The sequence below is a fragment of the Mirounga leonina genome, unplaced genomic scaffold, assembly GCF_011800145.1.
Source record: "Mirounga leonina isolate KUSES-001 unplaced genomic scaffold, KU_Mleo_1.0 Mir_101609, whole genome shotgun sequence".
NCBI lineage: Eukaryota > Metazoa > Chordata > Mammalia > Carnivora > Phocidae > Mirounga > Mirounga leonina.
The window spans coordinates 3,714,380-3,735,229 of NW_023270164.1; the positions used below are offsets into that span (position 1 = coordinate 3,714,380).

General features: G+C 42.3%; 1 protein-coding gene across 3 annotated transcripts in view; it reads right to left on the minus strand.

Moving 5' to 3' along the window:
- Nucleotides 1-20,850, minus strand: part of SRPX (sushi repeat containing protein X-linked) — a 117,225-nt gene that overhangs the window by 36,690 nt on the left and 59,685 nt on the right. For all 3 annotated transcript variants that reach the window (XM_035003016.1, XM_035003007.1, XM_035002998.1), the window contains 4 exons: nt 18,334-18,460; nt 15,156-15,277; nt 14,258-14,437; nt 12,346-12,479 (listed from right to left, as the gene is read on the minus strand). In XM_035003016.1, the coding sequence (XP_034858907.1) occupies nt 12,346-12,479; nt 14,258-14,437; nt 15,156-15,277; nt 18,334-18,460 (563 nt within the window). The remainder of the gene's footprint in view (nt 1-12,345; nt 12,480-14,257; nt 14,438-15,155; nt 15,278-18,333; nt 18,461-20,850) is intronic.

Consider the following 20,850-nt stretch of genomic DNA (forward strand, 5'->3'; position numbering starts at 1 on the left):
AACCTCTCAACAAACAGAAGACCAGGACTTCACAGCTTCACTGGTGAATTCTCCCAAACATTCAAAGAAAATTACAAATCCTTCTCAAACTCTTACCAAAAAAAAAAAAAAAAACCAGGAGGGAACACTTCTAAACTTATTTTATGAAGCGAGCATTTCCCTTATACCAAAACCAGATAAGGATACCGTAAGAAAAGAAAAGAACAGGCTAATATCCCTGATGAACACAGATTCAAAAATCTTCAACAAAACATTAGCAAGCCTATTTCAACAATACATTAGAAGAATCACACACCACCATTAAGTGGGATTTATTCCAGGATGCAAAGATGATTCCACATCTGCTAATCAATGTGAATAACATGTTAACAAAATGAAGGATAAAAATTACATGATCATCTCAATAGATGCAGAAAAAGCTTTTGACAAAATTCAACATATATTTATGATAAAAACTCTCAACAAAGTGGGTATAGAGGAAACAAACCTCCAAATAATAAAAGCCATATATGAAAAGCCCACAGCAAACATCATACTCAATGGTGAAAAGCTTAGAGTTTTTCCTCTAAGATCAGGAACAAGACAAGGATGCCCATTCTCACTACTTTCATTAAACATAGTACTGGAAGTCCTACCCAGAGCAATTAGACAAGAAGAAATAAAAGCCACCCAAATTAGAAAGGAAGTAAAACTTATTATTTGTAGAGACATATTACATATGGAAAACCCTAAGGACTCCACCAAAATACTGTTAGAATAAACAAACTCAGTGAAGTTACAGGACACAAAATAAACATACAAAAATCTTTTGCCTTTTTATACACTAGTAACAAGCTATCAGAAAGAGAAATTAAGAAAACCATCCCACTTACAAGTGTGTCAAAAAGACTACAATAATTAGGAATGAGTTTAACCAAGGAAGTGAAAACTTCTACACTGAAAACCATAAGACATTGATGAAAGAAACTGAAAAAGACACCCAAACAAATGGAAAGTTTAGTCCATCTTTGTGAACTGGAAGTATATTGAGAACATGTCCATACTATCCAAAGCAATCTACAGATTCAATGAAATCCCTATCAAAATTCCAAAGACATTTTTCATAGAAATAGATCAAACAATGCTAAAATTTGTACAGAAGTACAAAACCCAAAGCAATTTTGAGAATAAAGCTGGAGGTATCATGCTTCCTGATTTTAAATTATACTACAAAGCTATAGTACACAAAACAGTATGGTATTGGCATAAAAACACATAGATCAATGGAATAGACTACAGAGCCCAGAAATAAACTCATACATATATGGTCAAATTTATGACAATGGAGCCAAGAGTATAGTGGGGAAAGGGCAATCTCGTCAATAAATGATCTTGGGAAAACTGGACTACTATCTTACACCATATACAAAAATAAAATGAAATGGATTAAAGACTTGAAAATATGACCTAAAACCATAAAACATCTAGAAAAAAAAAAAAAAGGCAGTAAGCTCCTTGAGATAGGTCTTGGTGATAATAGTTTGGATTTGACATCAAAAGAAAGGCAACAGTTCTGGGGAAGATGGCAGATTAGGGGGATCCTAGACTCACCTCATCCTATGGATACGCCTAGATGATAACACCCATATTCATGAAAACAACCCAAAAAATGACCCAGAGACTGGCAGAACAGACTCTCCACAGCTCAGTGTAAGAAAGAAGCCACATCAAAGAGGGTTGGAAGGGTAGAGATGCAATCAGGAGACAGACTGACCTGTGGGACTGTCCGTGGGAGGGAGGGACACCGTGAGCATGGAGGAGGGCAGAGGAACAGACCCTACCCCAGGCACCGCAGCCTGGGGAAGCAGCACTAGGAAGACAAATCCCCATAATATCTGGCTTTCAAAACTACAGGGGCCTAACTTCATGAATTCTTATAGTGGGGCGCAACACAGGGAATTTTTTTTTTTTTTTTAAAGATTTTATTTATTTATTTGAGAGAGAGAGAGAATGAGAGAGAGCACATGAGAGGGGGGAGGGTCAGAAGGAGAAGCAGACGCCCCGCTGAGCAGGGAGCCCGATGCGGGACTCGATCCCGGGACTCCAGGATCATGACCTGAGCCGAAGGCAGTTGCTTAACCAACTGAGCCACCCAGGCACCCCAACACAGGGAACTTTAAAAATCAGTGGGCTCAGATGCAGGAGAGCCTGAAGGCTACAGGAAACCGAGTCCCTGCCCTTAAAGAGGCAGCACAAAAGAAAGCCCTGCTGAGATACAGCACAGAAGCAGCAGTTTGAAAAATGCCTGGGGCATAGGGGGAGAAGATTTGTTTACTCATCTCAGAGCCTGTGCTGGAGAGTCAGGGATCTTTGAGAGATTTCTCTAAGAACAGAAGAGCTGGAGGGCCCCATTTCCTATTCAACCTCTCCAACCTAGATACACGGACACCTGCAGGACCAGCGCAGCACCAACACTTCACCTATCTGGCTAACAGTGGGCCCTGGCAGCTTGCTGGCACCGTGCGCCTCCCCCCCCACATTCTCCTCCAACACACCCTTGGCAGGAGTCCACCCACAGTGGTGCCCCAAGTGCAGCAATGTGCAAGCAACCCCAACGGGCCAGCACCACCCCCAAGGTGTCCCCTGCCCTGGGGAGAGGGGAAGAAAACCACACACCCCAGTTCGACTCTGGCCCCAGCAGTGGTCTGGGAGCAGACATCTGGTCTGACTGCAGGATCCACCCACCAATGAAAGCTTCTGAGGGTCCAACACATGGAAAGTACCCTGCAGTTTGGTGCTACTGCACTTCTGGCAAATGTCTAGTCTGACCGAACTCAAGGCCAAGGGGGCCCCAGACTGGCCCACTGACAACACAGGGACCAAACCCTGCCCCAAACAGGCAAACAGGTTCTGGTGAACAGGGTACATTGCACTGCAGGGCACTACAGGAAGAGCAGGAGATGTATCCGACTTTCTTAACACATAAACAGACACGGAAAGTTAGGCAAAACGAAGAGACAGAAGAATGTGTCTCAATTTAAAGAACAGGGGGGAAAAAAAAATCACAGCAAGAGCACTAAAATAAATGGAGACAAGTAATATACCTGATAGAGAATTTTAAGTAATGGTCATAAAGATACTCACTGGACTTGAGAAAAGTGGAGGACCTCAGTGAGACCCTCAACAAAGAGAAGGAAAACAAAGATTCAGAGATGAAGAACTCAACTGAAATTAACAATACACTAGATGGAATAAATAGACTAGAGGAAGCAGAAGAAGAGATCAGCAACTTGGAGGACAGGGTAATGAAAAGCAATCAAGCTGAATAGTAGAGACAAAAGAATAAAAAATGAAAATAGATTAAGGGAACTCGATGACACCATCAAGCCTAATAACACTTGCATTATAGGGATTCCAGAAGAAGAAAAGGGGGGCAGAAAATTTATTTGAAGAAATAATAGCTGAAAACTTCCTGAGTCTGGAGAAGGAAACAGAAATCCAGATCCAGGAGGCACAGAGAGCCTCCAACAAGATCAACCCAAAAAAGTCCACACCAAGAAACACAGTCATTAAAATGGCAAAAAAGCAGTGATAGAGAATTTTAAAAGGAGCAAGAGAAAAGAAAACCATTACATACGAGGGAAACCCTATAAAGCTATCAGCTGATTTTTCAGCCGATACCTTGCAGGCCAGAAGGAAGTGGCATGACAAATTCAAAGTCCTGAAAGGGAAAAACCTACAACCAAGAATTCTCTATCCAGTGAGGCTATCATTCAGAATAGAAAGAAAGATAAAGAGGTTCCTGGACAAACAGAAGTTAAAGGAATTCATCACCACTAAACCAGTCTTAGAAGAAATGTTACAGAGGAGTCTTTGAGTGAAAAGGAAAGACCATAAGCAGGAATAAGAAAAGTAGTAAGCACAAAAGTAGTATAATTAAGTATATCTATAAAAATCAGTCAAGGAACTCACAAAAGGATGTAAATTTGGCACCCCATACCTTAAACTGGGGGTAGGGGTGGAGAAGAGTAAAAATTTAGGGCTTTTAGAATGGATTTGAACTTAAGCAAACATCAACTTAATATGCATAGATGTTATATATTAAACCCAGTGGTAACCACAAATAAAAAAACAGTAATACATATGCAAAAAAATAGAGAAAGGAACCCAAGGACATCACTAAAGAAAGCCAACTTATCGTGAGAGAAGAGAGCAAAGGAAGAAAGGAACAGAGAAGAATGACAAAAAACGGCCATAAAACAAGTAACAAGATGGCAATAAGCACATACCTATCAAAAATAACTTTGAATGTGAATGGACTAACCACTCCAATCAAGACATAGGGTGTAAGAATGGATAAAAAAAAACAAGACCCATCTATATTCTGCCTACCAGAGACTCATTTCAGACCTAAAGACACATGCAGATTGAAAGTGAAGGGATGGAAAAAATTTATTGTGCAAATGGAAGTGAAAAGAAAGCCATGGTAGCAATATTTATATCAAACAAAACAGACATTAAAACACTGTGATGAGAGACAAAGAAGGACACTGAATAATTATAAAGGGGACAATCCAACAAGAAGATATAATAATTGTAAATATTTATGCATCCATTGTGGGAGCACCCAAATACATAAAGCAGTTAGTAACAAACATAAAGGAAGTAATCAATAGGAATACAACAATGGTAGGGGGCTTTCACACCCCATTACATCAATGGCTAATTCAACCAGAAAAATCAGCAAGGAAACAGCAGCTTTTGATGACACACTGGACCAGATATATCAACAGATAAATTCAGAACATTCCATCCATAAACAGCAGAACACACATTCTTTTCAAATGCACATGGAACATTCCTCTAAAATAGATCATATGTTAGGCCACAAAACAGCCTCACAAATTCAGAAAGACTGAGGTCATACTGTACATCTGTTCTGACTAAAACGTTATGAAACTTAAAATCAACTAAAAGAAAAAAGTCTGGAAAGAAACAAATACATGAAGGCTAAATGACATGCTACTAAACAATGTATGGGTCAAGGAAGAAATCAATGAGGAAATCACAAAATAATGGGTGACATATGAAAATGAAAACACAAATGTCCAGTGTCTTTGGGATGCAGCAAAAGCTGTTCTAAGAGGGATATATACAGCAGTACAGGCCTACCTCAAGAAGCAAGAAAAATCTCAAACAACCTCACCTTACACCTAAAAGAGCCAGAAAAAAAAAAAAAAAACAAAACAAAACCCAGTAGGAAGAAGGAAATAATAAATATTAGAGCATAAATAAATAAATGAAATACAACCTAAAAAAAAAAAAAAAACCTCAATAGAACAGATCAATGAAACCAGGAGCTGATTCTTTGAAAAGAGCAACCAAATTTATAAACCTTTAGCCAGACTAATCGAAAATTTAAAAAATTTAAAAAAGAGGAGAGGACTCAAAAGCAAAAATAATGGAGGAGAAATAACTAACACCGCAGAAAAACAATCATTAAGAATATTATGAAAAACTATATGCCAACAAATTAGACAACCTAGAAGAAAAGAATTCCTAGAAACATGTAACCTCCCAAAAGTGAATCAAGAAGAACTATAACATTAACATAGACTGATTACCAGCAATAAAATTGAATCAATAATCAAAAAATCCCCAACAAACAAAAGTCCAGGACTGGATGGGGTCATAGGTGAATCCTACCACACATTTAAAGAAAAGTTAATACCTATTCTTCTCAAAATACTCTAAAAAATAAAAGCAGTGGGAAAGCTTCCGAATTCATTCTATTAGGCCAGTATGACCCTGATACCAAACCAGATAAAGACCACAAAAAAAAAAAAAAAAAAAAAAAAAAAAAAAAAAAAAAGAGAGAACTATGGGCCAGAATCTCTGATGAACATGGATGCAAAAATTCTCAATAAAATATTAGCAAACCAAATCCAAGGATATATTAAAAAAATCATTCACCATGATAAAGTGAGATTTATTCCTGGGATGCAAGGATGGTTCAATACTCACAAATCAAGGATTAAAACCATATGATTATCTCCACAGATGAAGAAAAAGCATTTGACCAAGTACAGTATCAATTCATGATAAAAAAAAAAAAAAACCTCCACAAAGTAGGTTTACAGGGAACATACCTCAACATAATAAAGGCCATGTAGGAAAACCCCACAGCTAACGTCATACTCAATGGTGAAAAACGGAGAGCTTTTCCCCTAAGGTCAGAAACAAGAGAAGTATGTCCACTATCACCACTTTCACTAGACATAGTACTGGAAGTCCTAGCCATAGCAATCAGACAACAAAAGGAAATAAAAGGCATCCAAATTGGTAAGGAAAATTTTTTTTCACTCTTTACAGATGACATGACACTATATATAGAAAACCCTAAAGACTCCACCAAAGATCTACTAGAACTAATAAATGAATTCAGTAAGATCACAGGATAAAAAAATCAGTACAGAAATCCATTGTATTTGTATATACTAATAATAAAGTAGCAGAGAAATCAAAATACAGTCCCATTTATAATTTCATCAAAACAGTAAAATACCTAGGAATCAACTTAACCAAGGAGGTGAAAGATGTGTATTCTGAAAACTATAGAACATTGATGAAAGAAATTAAAGATGACACAAAGAAATGCAAAAATATTCCTTGCTCACAGATTGGGAGAACAAGTATTGTTTAAATGTCTACACTACCCAAAGCAATCTACATATTTAGCGCAATTTCTATCAAATACCAACACCATTTTTCACAGAACCAGAACAATCCTAAAATTTCTATGGAACCACAAAAAGACCCCCAAATAGCCAAAGCAATCTTGAAAAAGAAGAACAAAGCTGGAGGTATCACAGTCCCAGATTTCAAGATATACTAAAAAGCTATAGTAATCTAAACAGTATGGTACCGACACAAAAACAGACACACAGATCAATGGAACAGAATAGAGAGCCCAGAAATAAACCCACAATTATATGGTCAATCTTTGACAAAGGAGGCAAGACCATGCAATGGGAAAACAGTCTCTTCAACAAGTGGTGTTGGGAAAACTGGACAGCTACATGCAAAAGAATGAAACTGGACCATTTTCTTATACCATACACAAAAATAAACACAAAATGGATTAAAGACCTACATGTGAGACCTGAAACCCTAAAAATCCTAGAAGAGAATACAGGCAGTCATTTCTCTAAGACTGGCCGTAACACCATCTTTCTAGGTATGTCTCCTGAGGCAAGGGAAACAAAAGCGAAAATAAACTATTGGGACTACACCAAAATAAAAAGCTTCTTCTGCACAGCAAAGGAAACTATCAACAAAACTAAAAGGCAACCTACAGAATGTCATTTGCAAATGACATAGCCAATACAGGATTAGTAGCCAAAATATGTAAAGAACTTCTAGAATTCAACACCCAAAAAAACAAATAATCCAATTAAAAAATGGGCAGAAGAGATGAACGCAATTTTTCCAAAGAAGACATACAGATGGCCAAGAGACACATGAAAAGATGCTCAACATCACTCATCTGGGAAATGCAGATTAAAACCACAATGAGCTATCACCTTATACCTGTCAGAACGGCTAAAATCAAAAACAAAAAGAGAAAGTTCTGGCAAGGATGTGGAGAAAAAGGAACCCTTTTGCACTGTTGGTGGTGATGCAAACTGGTGCAGCCACTGTGGAAAGCAGTATTTTCTCGAAAAGTTAAAAATAGAATTACCATACAATCCAATAATTCCACTACTGGGTATTTACCCAAGGAATATGAAAACACTAATTCAAAAGGATATATGCACCCCTGTGTTTATTGGAGCATTATATATGATGGCCAAACTCGAAGCAAACCAAGTGTCCATCAATACATGAATGCAAAATGAAGATGTGGTAGATAGATTACACACACACACACACACACACACAGAGGAATATCAGCCATAAAAAAGAATGAAATTTTGCCATTTGCAACAACATGGATGGATCTAGTGGGTATAATCCTCTAGGTGAAATAAGTCAGAGAGTGACAAATACCATATGATTTCACTTATATGTGGAATTTAAGAACCAAAGCAAAGAAAAAAAAAGAGACAAACCAAGAAACAGACTCTTAACTATAGAGAACTGATGGTTACCTGTGGAGAGGTGGGGCGGAGGGGGGGGGAACGGGTGAAATAGTTGATGGGGATTAAAGGATACACTTACCTGGATGAGCACTGAGTAATGTATATAATTGTTACATCACTATATTGTACACCTAAAACAACACCATATATTAATTATACTACAATTAAAATTTTTAAAAAGGAAACAAAAACAAAGTGAGAGTACATCAAACTAAAAAGCTCTGCACAGCAAAAGAATCCATCAACAAAATCAACATGTAACCTACTGAGGGAGATAAAATATTTACAAATCATTTATCTGATTGGGGTTAATACCAAAAATATATGAAGAGCTCATACAACTCAACAGCAAAACAAGAAACAATCCAATTAAAAAATGGGCAGAAGACATGAACAGATGTTTTTCCAAGGAAGACCTCCAGGGGGCCAACAGGTACATGAAGAGATGCTCAACATCACTCATCTTCAGAGAAATGTAAATCAAAACCACAAATGAGATATCACCTCACACCTATCAGAATGGCAAAAATCAATAACACAAGAAATAACAAGTGCTGGCGAGTATGTGGAGGAAAGGGAACCCTTGTGCACTGTTGGTGGGAATGTGGTGCGCCTGCTGTGGAAAACAGTATCGAGGTTCCTCAAAAAGCTAAGACTAGAACTACCATCTGATCCATCAATTCCACTTCTGCGTATTTATCTGAAGAAAACAAAACACTATCAAAAGATAGATCTGCACCTCCATGTTCACCGCAGCATTATTTACAATAGCCAAGACCTGGAAACAGCCTAATTTCCCATCGATGGATGAATGGATAAAGAAAATGTGGTATATGTACACAATGGAATATTACTGAGTCATAGAAAAGACTGAGATCTTCCCATTTCAACCAGCATGGATGGTCCTTGAGCTCATTATGCTTAGTAAAATAAATCAGACAGAAAAACAAGTATCATACGCTCTTATATGTGGAGTCTACAAAAACTAAAAAAAGATGACAAAAAACAAAAAGTGATCTCATGGATATAGCAAACAGACTGGTGTTTTCATGAGGCAGGGGTGGGAAGATGGGCAAAGTGGGTGAAGGGGGCCAAAAGGTAGAAGCTTCAAGTTATAAAATAAAAAGTCCTGAGCATGTAATGTACAGCATGGTGACTATAGTTAATGATATTGTATTGTCTATTTGAATGTAGCTAGGAGAGTGGATCTTGAAGGTTCTCATAAAATATTTGTATCTAGGTTTGGTGACAGAGATGTTAACTGGAATATTGTGATGATCATTTTGTAATATAAATATTGACTCATGATGTTGTACAACAAAAACTAATGTTACAGGTTAATGATACCTCAATTTATTTTTTTATTTTAAAGATTTATTTGAGAGAGAGCGAGCAAGGGAGGAGCAGAGAGAGAGGAAGAGAATCTCAAACAGACTCTGTGCTGTGTGGAGCCCAATGTGGGGCTCGATCTCAGAACCCTGAGATCATGACCTGAGCCGAAACCAAGAGTCAGACGCCTAACTGAGCCACCCAGGCGCCCCAATGATACCTCAATTTAAAAAGAGAAAAAAGAAAATTCCAGCCCTGTGAGTCAGCCCTTGGCAAGAGTCTTGGGAATGTGGTCCCCTCAACCAGATGCCAGGTCGTCACATCAGGAACAGCGATGGTAATTGGTTAATAGGAAAGTAACAAGATGAATCTGGCTAAATGAGGAAAGAAAATTTAAACTCCTGAGTTACTACAACACCAAGTATTATACTACAGTTCCACTGAAGCATCCCTCTATAACGTGATGGAATTGGTAAGGATAGAAATACATATTTTTATTATTCTAACTGAATCACCTATGTCAAATCAAACCTTTCCTCGAAGGCTCTGGTTAAAATGCCAATGTAAATATGTTGTGGGGGAGGGGGGGTCACATATAAACACCTGGATACCAAATATCTTCTCCAACGGAGATAGGCAAACCGAAGGAGTCCATAAAAATCTGCTTTTTGCTCCTTTTCCTGATTCTACTTTTGCATGCCCACTTTACACATGCCTTATAATGCAAACAGTGTAGGTCCTCCTGGTAAGGGACAAGGAGTTAATGACTTCTTTCAAACAGACGACATCTAAGGACGGACCAGGTCAGAATGACCAGAGGAAGCCATCATATGCACATTCCAGACCAGCGACACTAGGCCTCTCCACACCAAGGCCCCCTGGCTCCAAGGACTAACGTGTGGGTCCTCGTCTTTGTTCTAACCGGTTCCTGGATGCCTGAGAGGACATGTACACCTGACCATGATCCTCAGCAAAAGCCCCAGACCCTGAACAAAGGTGGGACACTCTCCGTTTTCCCAGACACTCTCTACCTGCATTCTCTCTATATACCTTTGATCAACTCCACTTTCACCTCCTGCTGGCTTATGTCTGATTTCTATCCTGTGTGCAGACAGGGACCCTCTTGGCTGGTCCTCAGGGACTCCGCTCTGAGTCCTTAGACCCTGCCTACCCAAATCACCATGATTTAATTAGTAATTTAGCAAGTACCCGAAAGGATGGGATAGACTAGGGCAGAGGACAGCAAACATTTTTTGGTAAGGGGCCAGGTAGTAAATATTTTAGGCTTTCCGGAGCTGGATGGTCTCTGTCCTAACTATTCAACTGTACCACTGGAGGGCAAAGCAGCCAGGGACTGCATGCAAATGAATGAGTAAGGCCACGTTCCAATCAAATTTCACTTACAAAAGCTGTGGTTTGCCAACAGAGGAAAAGCAAGTTGCCTGGCTTATTCGTTTTTCTACAAAATTAAGAAAATTATCAGCAAGTGGGAGGCCAATTTCCCACACAGTGGAATCACACAGCCTTGCGACACCTGAAGAACAAGTCTCAGCTGGGACAAGGGGATACAAAGATGGAGGGAGGCAAGGAAGGTGGCAGGGATTGGGAGTAAAGATGTAATGAACGGAGTTCCCATCAAAGGAGTCTACAAAACTTTGCATGGGTTTTCCGAGTTTATGGGAGCCTTTCCAGTATACGGGGAGAAGGAAGAAAGACTCCTCATTATTCATTGTATAAATGCTGAAATGAGAAGTAAAATTGTAAACTTTATTAAACCAAGATGGTTTTATTTTTTAAAGATTTTATTGAGAGAGAGAGAGTGCATGAGCAGGGGAAGGGACAGAAGAAGAGGAAGAGAATCCCAAGCAGATTCTGCACGGAGCCCGACTCAGGGTTCAACGTGGGGCTCGATCTCACGACCCTGAGATCATGACCTGAGCTGAAATCAAGAGTCAGACGCTCAACCGACTGAGCCACCCAGGCTCCCCTCAACCAAGATTGTTTTGAACACTTAGTCTTATTTTTATTCACTGTAGTAGAAGAAAGGTCTTTTCAAAAAAGTGTACAGCACCGTGTCCATGACCCGGCATAACATCCTACCTCTTGCGCATTCAGTCATGGTTGGCCACTCTTACTGCAAGCCAGCTTCTGGACAAAATCTAGCAAGTTCTAGTTTGATCCTTTCCTAATTTTTTTTTCCCCCAGAAGACTCCGGCTGCCTCATTTTGTAGCTATAAAGTTTACATAGCTGAGAATGGCACATTTCCTAGGAACGTGTGCCTCAAACTTTCAGTTGCTCGGGAATCTCCTGAAGGTCTTGTTAAAACGTAGATTAGACCCCCCGTAGGTCTGGGATGGGGGAGAATTTGCATTTCTAACAAGCTCCCAGGTGATGTTGATGCGGCTGGTCCACAGACCACACTTTGAGAACCACTGTTCCTAAAGACAGCCATCACTCTTGGAGGAGCTCTAGGGAGGCAGGGGAAGCTCCCTGGGGCAGGATCTGGGGCCTGAAGGCTCCTGGACTCCCCTCATCCCTTGAGCCAGCCTCTTGGGCAAACAACGGAATGAGGGCCTCCAGCATAGGCATATCCTGGACAGGTCCAACAAAGACAACTATTCTTTGGCTGGGCCTGGGCAGCAGGTCCATTGGGCTTACTGGTAAAGACAAAGAAACCCTATTAGTTGGAAAACAATTGGGTTAGCTCTGGGGAGTCGATGTTAATCAGGTTATGCCCCAGAGCCAGAGATGAACGGTAGGATCTCTAATGTGCCAGTTCCCAGAGTTTCCAGAAAACAGATGAGGCACTGAATGTGGCCTTCGCCTTTAATGAAATCACCGGGCCCTTCGTGTTAGAGCTCTCCCCACAACCTGGGCCAGGCTGGAAGGACTCACCTGCAGCATTCCCAACTGCAGCCTGTAGAGAAGGTTCCGGGCTGTGGGGGTGGACACAATGAGGAGTCTCCTTTTCTCATAAAACTGATCCAGAAGTGCAGCTGCTGTTCTGACGCCCACATTGACATTCATGGCTGGAATTAGAAAGGGCCAGATGGGTGAGAAACCCTCTACTGGTTCTGGCTCAACATAGCCTGGGAGGACACGCAGACCATACGCGAACACGGAAGAAGTAAACCCCGAGACAAAGTTTCAGTTGTAAGTGTTGTGGTTTTTTGTTTTTGTTTTTTTTTTTTTAAGATTTTGAGAGCGAGCACACGCTCCTGCGAGTGCGGGGAGAGGCAGAGGGAAAGGTGGGGGGAGGGGGAGAGAGAGAGAGAGAGAGAGAGAGAGAGAGAGAGAAAATCTCAGGCAGACTCCGCGCTGAGCACAGAGCCCAAGGCGGGGCTTGATCCCACGACCCTGAGATCATGACCTGAGCCGAAATCAATACCAGGCCACTGAACCGACTGAGCCACCCAGGTGCCCCAGTTGTAAGTGGTTTATTCGGGAGATGGTCCCAAGAAGCACTGGGTTGGGGAATACGGAAGTGTATTGGTTTTCTCTTGCTATCAAGATCACCAAAATTTAGGGGCTTAACATGTACAAATTCTCCTACACCTCTGGCAGTCAGAAGTTTCAAATGGGTTTCACTGGGCTGAAGTCAAAATGTTGCTCCCCCCACCGAGGCCCGAGGGAAGAATCCGTTTCCTTACCTTTTCCAGCATCTAGAGGTCACCTTCATCTATTGGTGTGTGGCCTTTCTTGCATCTTGAAAGTCAGCAGCGTGACATCCTCACCTCTCTCTTCCCTCTGCCTCCCTCTTATAAGGACCCTTGTGATTACACTGGGCCCACCTGGAGAATCCAAGCTACCCTCCACATCTCAAAATCCTTAACTTAATTACCTCTGCAAAGTCCCTTTTGCCATGTCAGGTAATTTATTCACGGGTTCTAGGGATTAGGATGTGAACATCTTTGGGGGGTGGGCATTACTTTCCCTGCCTCAGGAAGAGAGACAGGGAAGGAAAGAGGTATGTTCTTTCTACTTTAATGTATGAAAGTGAAGAACCATGGGCATTTAGCTGATGGTCTACACGTGTGTGTGTCTCTCTCTCTCTCGGTCAACTCTGAAAGGCTGGGGTTAAAGAGAAAGCATAAAGATGAGAAAGTACCCCGAAAAGAGGGGGGAAAAGTGGAGTATATAAATAAAAGATATGACCAGAATTTTCTGACTAGTCCAAATTTCACACCATTATCACTACACTCAGCCCAATTTGTGTACCTTGGTAATAAGAGTTGATGTGCATTGAGCACCTGCCCTGGGCCAGGCACTGCTCTATCCCACTGTTCAGTGGATATAACCTCATTTAATCCTTACAACAACTCAAGTAGTAGGTAAGGTATTATCTTCCTCATTTAACATTAGGAGGAAAAATCCTGAATGTCTGTGTGACTTTCAAGCCAGGGCTGCAAAGCACGCATTATATTGTCCATACGTAGCAGTGCCCTGGCATTGCAAAAAAAAAAAAAAAAAAAAAGACCCTTTCATTTGTAGAGGGGAAGAACAAGGGTACCTAAAGCAGAGTCTGCTGATTCACAAAGTCGCGAATCGCAGGCCCTGGGTTCCCACCTCCAGCTTCTTTCTTAGAGGACATGAAAGAGAAATGCAAAGCTGGGCAGAGGCCAAGGAGGAGGGTGGATGAGATGAGCTGCCCTAGAAATTCGAGGACCATTGGCACCCGTCAGATGAAGAGGGATGACACTGAACCTCTCAAAGTGTATAGAGTGAAATCCTCCCTCCCTCTACTGGAATCCAGAACCCAGGGGTCTTCAGGTTCTGCTGCTGGCTGGAGAGAGGGCTGCACTCATACCTGCGCAGGACGGCTCCGTGCCAGACCAAGCCAGGTTGGACTGACAGACTCGGGCAGGGCTGCCCTGTAGCTCATAGCCACCGATGCAGGAGAACTCACAGGTGGCCCCGTAATTATCACCGTCACTGGAGCACTTCATGTAACCATTCTCCGGGGCGTTGAGTTTGCCACAGCGTCGGACTGTGGGGACACAAGGCCAGAGGAGGCTCAGTGCTGAGCTCCCCTCCACAGAGTAACCAGGGAAGGCGGCAGCTTGGCAGTCACGCCTGTGGATGAGTGAGGGGGCGGGGAGGACTCTCTGGCCAGTGGGTGGGCCTTGGAATGGTCACCGTTCATACCAATGAGACCACTGAGATCAAGCGGTTTAGTCCCCCGAGTTACAGATGAGGAGGTTGAGCCCAGAAGAATAAAGAATAAAGAGGGTTAGTCATTAGCTGCCCAAACCATGAGGCATAAAATAAATCTTCAAGGTATTTCTTTCAGGGAGAATAAAGGTTCTGGAACACCGACAACATGGGCTCCTGGTGGCCCAAGCTAGGGGGCTCTTCACCTCCTTTATAGAAGGACTTACAGGCTTTAGCTGGTCACCCAAGCCCAGGGATGAAAATGTTATCAAAATAATATTCCTCTGGGAGAGCCAGCTGTGGGCTCATGTGAGACTAGCTTACTGCTCTCTCAGGCCTCTTAAATAATCTGCCAGCACTGAACCTCATCCGGATTTGTATTGTGAAATTCAGGTGTTAAGATGGCACCCTTTCCCTCGGCTCATCATCAGAGGCTAATCCAAAGCTGGCAAGTATCCCCATGGCAGTGGGCACTCACAAAGGGTTCCTGCTTGAGGGCCGACTTCCCTTTGCTCTTGTAAAGAGAGGAAAAAGCCAATAAGCAGTATTCTTACCTCGTACTTTAACTCGAAATTTGCAAATGCCCTTGTTCTCAGCTCTGTCATAGACTGTGTACTGGATCTTGTGGTCTCCTTCTGGAAAATTCGAGCCTGGGGGGAGGCCTTTTAGAATAACACTTCAAGGGGGGAGAAAAAAACAGGAACACCAAAGATGATCATTAAAGACCTAACAACAATTAGGTCATTGTGGGCCTAATGATCAAAGACGGTCATTATGGGCACTCTGCACTGGATGTGGAGCTACTGAGGCCAGTTTGACTAGAACAAAGATTTCTTCAAGAACAGCATTTCCTGAGCTTTATTCTCCTTTGGAAGAGCAGTTTGAGACCAGAACATGGAAGTCCCCAATTCCTGGGAAGTTTGGATCAGTTTTTCTCACTGGAGGGTAGAACAGAGGATGGGGGAGGCTGAACCCAGGGCCCCAAGTCTTCTTCCCATCCCACCTTTGTTTCACAGGGAACCTTAAACTGCCTCATTTTGGGGAGGATGAGCAAATTTTCTGTGAGGAAAACCATTTCAGAGTACAGTCCAAGCAGTCATTGGCAATTTGGGCCTACAGGGGGTGCTAGAATTGTCTCTGTTTTTTTTTTTTTTCTATCTGGCCCAGTGTAGAGATCTTTCCTGAGCAAGTTTATTGTGATTCCTTGATTATCCTAATGTTGTAGTGGTAGTAGTAGTAATAATAATAATAATAATAATAATAGTTCTTTGCACGTACATAAATGTTATATACATATTTTAGGCACGGTTCTAGGTATTTTACACATACTGGTTTATTTAAGCCTCCCCAAAACCCCATGAGATAGGAATTATTTCTATTTCACAGATGAAGAAACTGAGGCACCAAAAGGTTAGGGAACTTGCCTAAGATGACAAGGCTAGGGTGACTCTAGCATCTTTCCTCTTGGCTGTCTGATGAGAACACCAATAAGGTACAGCATGATTGAATGCCAGGTTGGTAGGTTGGTTTTCCAACAGATACTTAATTTGCCTTCTCTCTACAGTTCTTAGCAACGATGAGAATATTTGCTAAGAATGAGTGTGTGAAATTATCACTGTGACCACTGAAGAAAGCCTTCCACAGAGGTGGACAGGGTGTGTGTTTATAAGGTATCAACTGAGGCACAATTCAAATGCAGATAACCCTGAGAGGAATCAGCTTCAAATATGAGTGGCTGCTGACCTCTTGGAGACTCTGTTTCATCTGTGACCTGCAAATAACAGTCATCAGGAGTAACTAAGGGAGCTCCCAGAAAGCACTTGCCTCGGAGAAGCACTTGCTCTCTAGAACCTTCCCTCTCAGAAGGGGACCATAGAACAGTAGCTTGTACGAGAGACATGCCGGAGAAGCAAGGAGCCCAAGTGAGAGCTGAAAAGGCGACGAGACAGCCTTCTTGGAATTCCTCATTCTGTCTGGAGAGTGCTCCCCGCAGCATCCTGCTCCAAGCCTCTGCTGGTTCGGGCTGTAGAAGTCTAGAAGCAGACAGCTGCTTGGAACGGAAGGCTGGAGGCTACTAAGGTGCTCTTTGAAACGGTCATGTTTCTAACCATAACACACAGGCGACCCACAAAAATGCCAAGGTCTATATCCTCGCTAGACAAACACAGTCATCTGGTGACCTGATACTCTGTGTTTATTATACAGGATTTCACGAGCAATTGGGACTGGGTCAGGCATCGTGCTAGGCCCAAAAGTTCCAAGATAAATAAAACCCAATCCCTGTTTATATCAACTGTGACTTACTTTTTAATCCCAACTGCCTAAAATTTCTCCTTAGGGGTTTGTGACACGTGGATATGACAGCAAATATATAATTTTCTTAATACTTAAAACTTTACCTTTAAGGAGTTACAAGGAGGCACACAGCTAGTAATATTATTTAAGCGAACTGGCATACTGCGAGAAATGATCAGGATGTAGGAACAAAATGTCTTGCTCGGGGTGAAAGACTCAACATCTTCCTAGTAGAAGATGTTCTCTTATTGCCCATAATTGCTTAAAATATTTCCTCTTGCCCAGCCTGGGTCGACGGGATTCTAACTAGGGTTTCCCTGCTGTGTAGCTCAGAGGCGGCAAGTCAGAGGTATCCTTTGTCCGCAGGTGCACACTCCAGTGGGTTGGTCTGACAGGGCCATGAACTTGAAGGCACAGATGTGAACATGCTGACATGAAACAGTGGCCTCTAGGGAACATGAAGGCCAAGCAGATCGCTGCAGGGGTACGGGCCCAGGTGCTAGATTAGAACAACACAGAGCAGAACTTTCCCAAAGGGAATCACGCCATTTTAAAAAGCATTCCAGATGTATGTCAAACTACTCACACAGCTGGTCCTGGGGAATGGGGCTGGGGTAGGGAAGAAGGCAGAAGAACCCTTTTCTTTTTTTTAATAAGCTGCTTCTGTAAGTGTTTAATGTAGTCACAAGTTTAAAGATTTATTTATTTACTTTGGAGAGAGAGCAGGGGGAGAAGTGGTGGGAGAGCGAGCCTCTAGCAGACTCTGCACTGAGCACGGAGCACGTGGGCTCGATCCCATGACCCTGAGATCAAAACCTGAGCCAAAACCAAGAGTCAAACACTTAACCGACTGTCCACCCAGGCGGCCCTAATGTAGTCACAAGTTTAAAAAAAAAAAAAAAAAAACACTAAAAATCAAGTTTTAAAAGAAGCGGTTGCCAAAAAAACAAGGGATGGAAAGTTCTGCCCTAAACCACAGAGACACAGAGGCTTCGCAGGGAGGTAGGTGATGGCTTAGTAAGGCCTAGGGGCTACAGTAGGAGCCCCCTGGGCAGGCAATGGGGGGGATTCTATGGCAGAGTGAACCAGCTGATGTCCTCTGCCTCCCCCCGTCCCTCTTCTTCCCTTCCTTCCTTTGACAAATATTTACCGAGTCGCAACTCTGTGCTCGGCATGGTTCTGGGCATTCGGGGTCTGGCAGTAAATGTGCTATAGTGGAGACAGGCAAGACACAAGGACAGAAGTGAAACACACAGTAGGTCAGGTGCTGAAGGTGACGATGGAGAAAACTAAAGCCTGAATGCGGAACTGTTGAAGGAGCACCATACTGACTCTGAAGGCATAAATGGACCCGTACAGATACATTTCCCCACTCTGGCTAGTTAAATGTCTCTCATAAAAGAAGCAACATCCTCCACACTGCCAAGCTGTACTTACTCAGTTAAGATGCCATCTGCTGTGTCTCTTCCCTCCGGGGTCTCCCAGGACACACGGACTGTCAGTTTATTGGGTTCAGCAATGCGTTCCTTCACACTTGGGCACTTGATTCTAGGAGGTTCCATATCTGAAAATATAACCAGATTTTCACCATCATCAAGAAATATCTTGTCAACTGGTGGCGCAACACCCAGCACCTGACATGCCCGGAGCTCTAGGTGCTACTCATTTTCGAAGGGTTTGTTCACCCAGATGTATTTCTCTTCCCTCCATTCATCCTGCCCCTTCTCTCCTGCTGAGTTCAGAAGATGGTTGGAGAACTCCTACGCACACAGCTAAACCTGGCCGTGCAAGGCGGCTTCTGGGGTAATTCATTAGCTACGGCAACTCCTCCCCATGCTTCCAAACTTTGCTTACTGACTTCACAACATTGCAGCCCACCCAGCTAGAAGTCATTCAGCCCCGGGGAGTCCCTCCTCCTTTAAAGACAGCATCAGAGATTATCAGAGAGGGGAATCTTAGCTGTCTTCTAGTTCGATTCAATTCAAGGCAACACATCTCTACTGAGAGGCCGCCTTATCCAAGGCATCATTCCAACTGCTGCATTTGGGGATGCACGAAGGCAAGAGAATCACGTGCTGCTCAAGTGGTTATGGTCTACTGGGGCGGATTATTGTCACCATACATAAAATAGGACACGAGGCAGAAGATGGCACGGCCCCAGGTGAGGTAAAAGTAAATGGGATGGAGGTTTCAAGGAATGACCCAATGCTCTATTTTACAGATGTGGAAACTGAGGCTCAGAGAGCTTAAGTGATTCATTGAAGGCCAGGCATATAGACAGCAATAGTGTGAATTGTATTACTCCTGGAACAAGCTCTCTCTCCTCTGGCTATGTCCATTCCCAACTGCTCAGTACCTTACAACAAACAATGGTCTGTCTGGGTCCACTGTGCCCTCCAACTGCCATGGGACCACACCTATGGTTTTGTGTTTGGGGACAGCAGTTTTGCTTTGGCTCTGGCCCTCCAAAGGCCTCCCGAATTTCCCCGAGTAGCTTCTCTACCTGGTAATAGAATTTCTGCTCCCTCAGTATCAAGGAGGGGTTGGTAATGAGGGCTAGAAATAAATGAGGGTCCTGGGATCGAGTCCCGCAGTGGGCTCCCTGCTCAGCAGGGAGTCTGCTTCTCCCTCTCCCTCTCCCCCTCCCCCCAACTCGTGTGTGTACTCTCTCTCTCTCAAATAAATAAATAATCTTAAAAAAATAAAGATGGCCTAGCAAGTTAACAACATTTAGATGTGTACTGCTTTCCATGTCAGCTGGTAATTGTTTAAATGCTGCTATGCTACAACCTGAATGAAAATTAAATATTTGATTCCGAATCACAAACATCTTTGAGAGACTAACGCACCATGTATAGTCTTCATATACTTTCTCCTACGTCTTGTCTAATAACTTCTCATTTTATTTAGGGTCACAAATTATGAATGATTTGTTAAACAGTTTTGCCTTCGGGTATCCAAATTCATATGTATTCTATGTCATGTGTTGATGAATTTACAAACCTTAATACGCTATCCCAAATCGAGTAGCTACCATATTATGGCATCTAAGTTACAATCCATTTTGAGATGCGTCCCAATTTCAGGGGTATTAAAATGTACAATATGCCTCTCAAAACTGATAAAGTATATACATGTTCTGATGAAATGGAACGTGCTTTAAATGCATTTGAGGTGTCTATTTTCATTTGCTAAGTTTTTAAAAAAAATAATCCTTTTATTTTTGTTTCAAGAGGTGACAGAAGACATACATGTATAATTGACAGGAATGTTTCACAGCTTTGGGTTAATCACAATGACGAGTATACAATACCTGCCCCCTGCTGGTCAATTCTAGCTGGCTCGCTCATCATGGAAAGCATATTTATTTATTTTTTTAATTTAAAGCAAAAGGGGAGGGATGAGGACAGGAGACAGATTTCGATGCAAAAATTACACTGTGTTCCCATATTTTCTTGGGACGACATTGTCCGAGTGAAGAGATACTTCTAGTCTCTGCGTCATGTAAACTAAACATCTGAAAGATATGCTGGGTTTTCTGTATCCAACCATGCGTACTGACATTGTGAGCAAACATGCTCCAAATTAGGTTATATGGGTGAAGGCTCTCAGAGCTTCCCAAAGCCAGCTTATGTCCAGCTAACAATGATCAGCCGAAACTGGCCTAGTTTTTCAGAATCAGTGCTCTTCCAAACTAGAAACAAGGAAAAAAAATCAATCATTAAAAATAATAGCTAGGGGCGCCTGGGTGGCTCAGTTGGTTGAGCGACTGCCTTCGGCTCAGGTCATGATCCTGGAGTCCTGGGATCGAGTCCCGCATCGGGCTCCCTGCTCAGCAGAGAGTCTGCTTCTCCCTCTGACCTTCCCCTGTCTTGTGCTCTCTCTCACTCTCTCTCTTTCAAATAAATACAAAAATATAAAAAGAATATTTTTAAAAATAATAGCTAACATTTG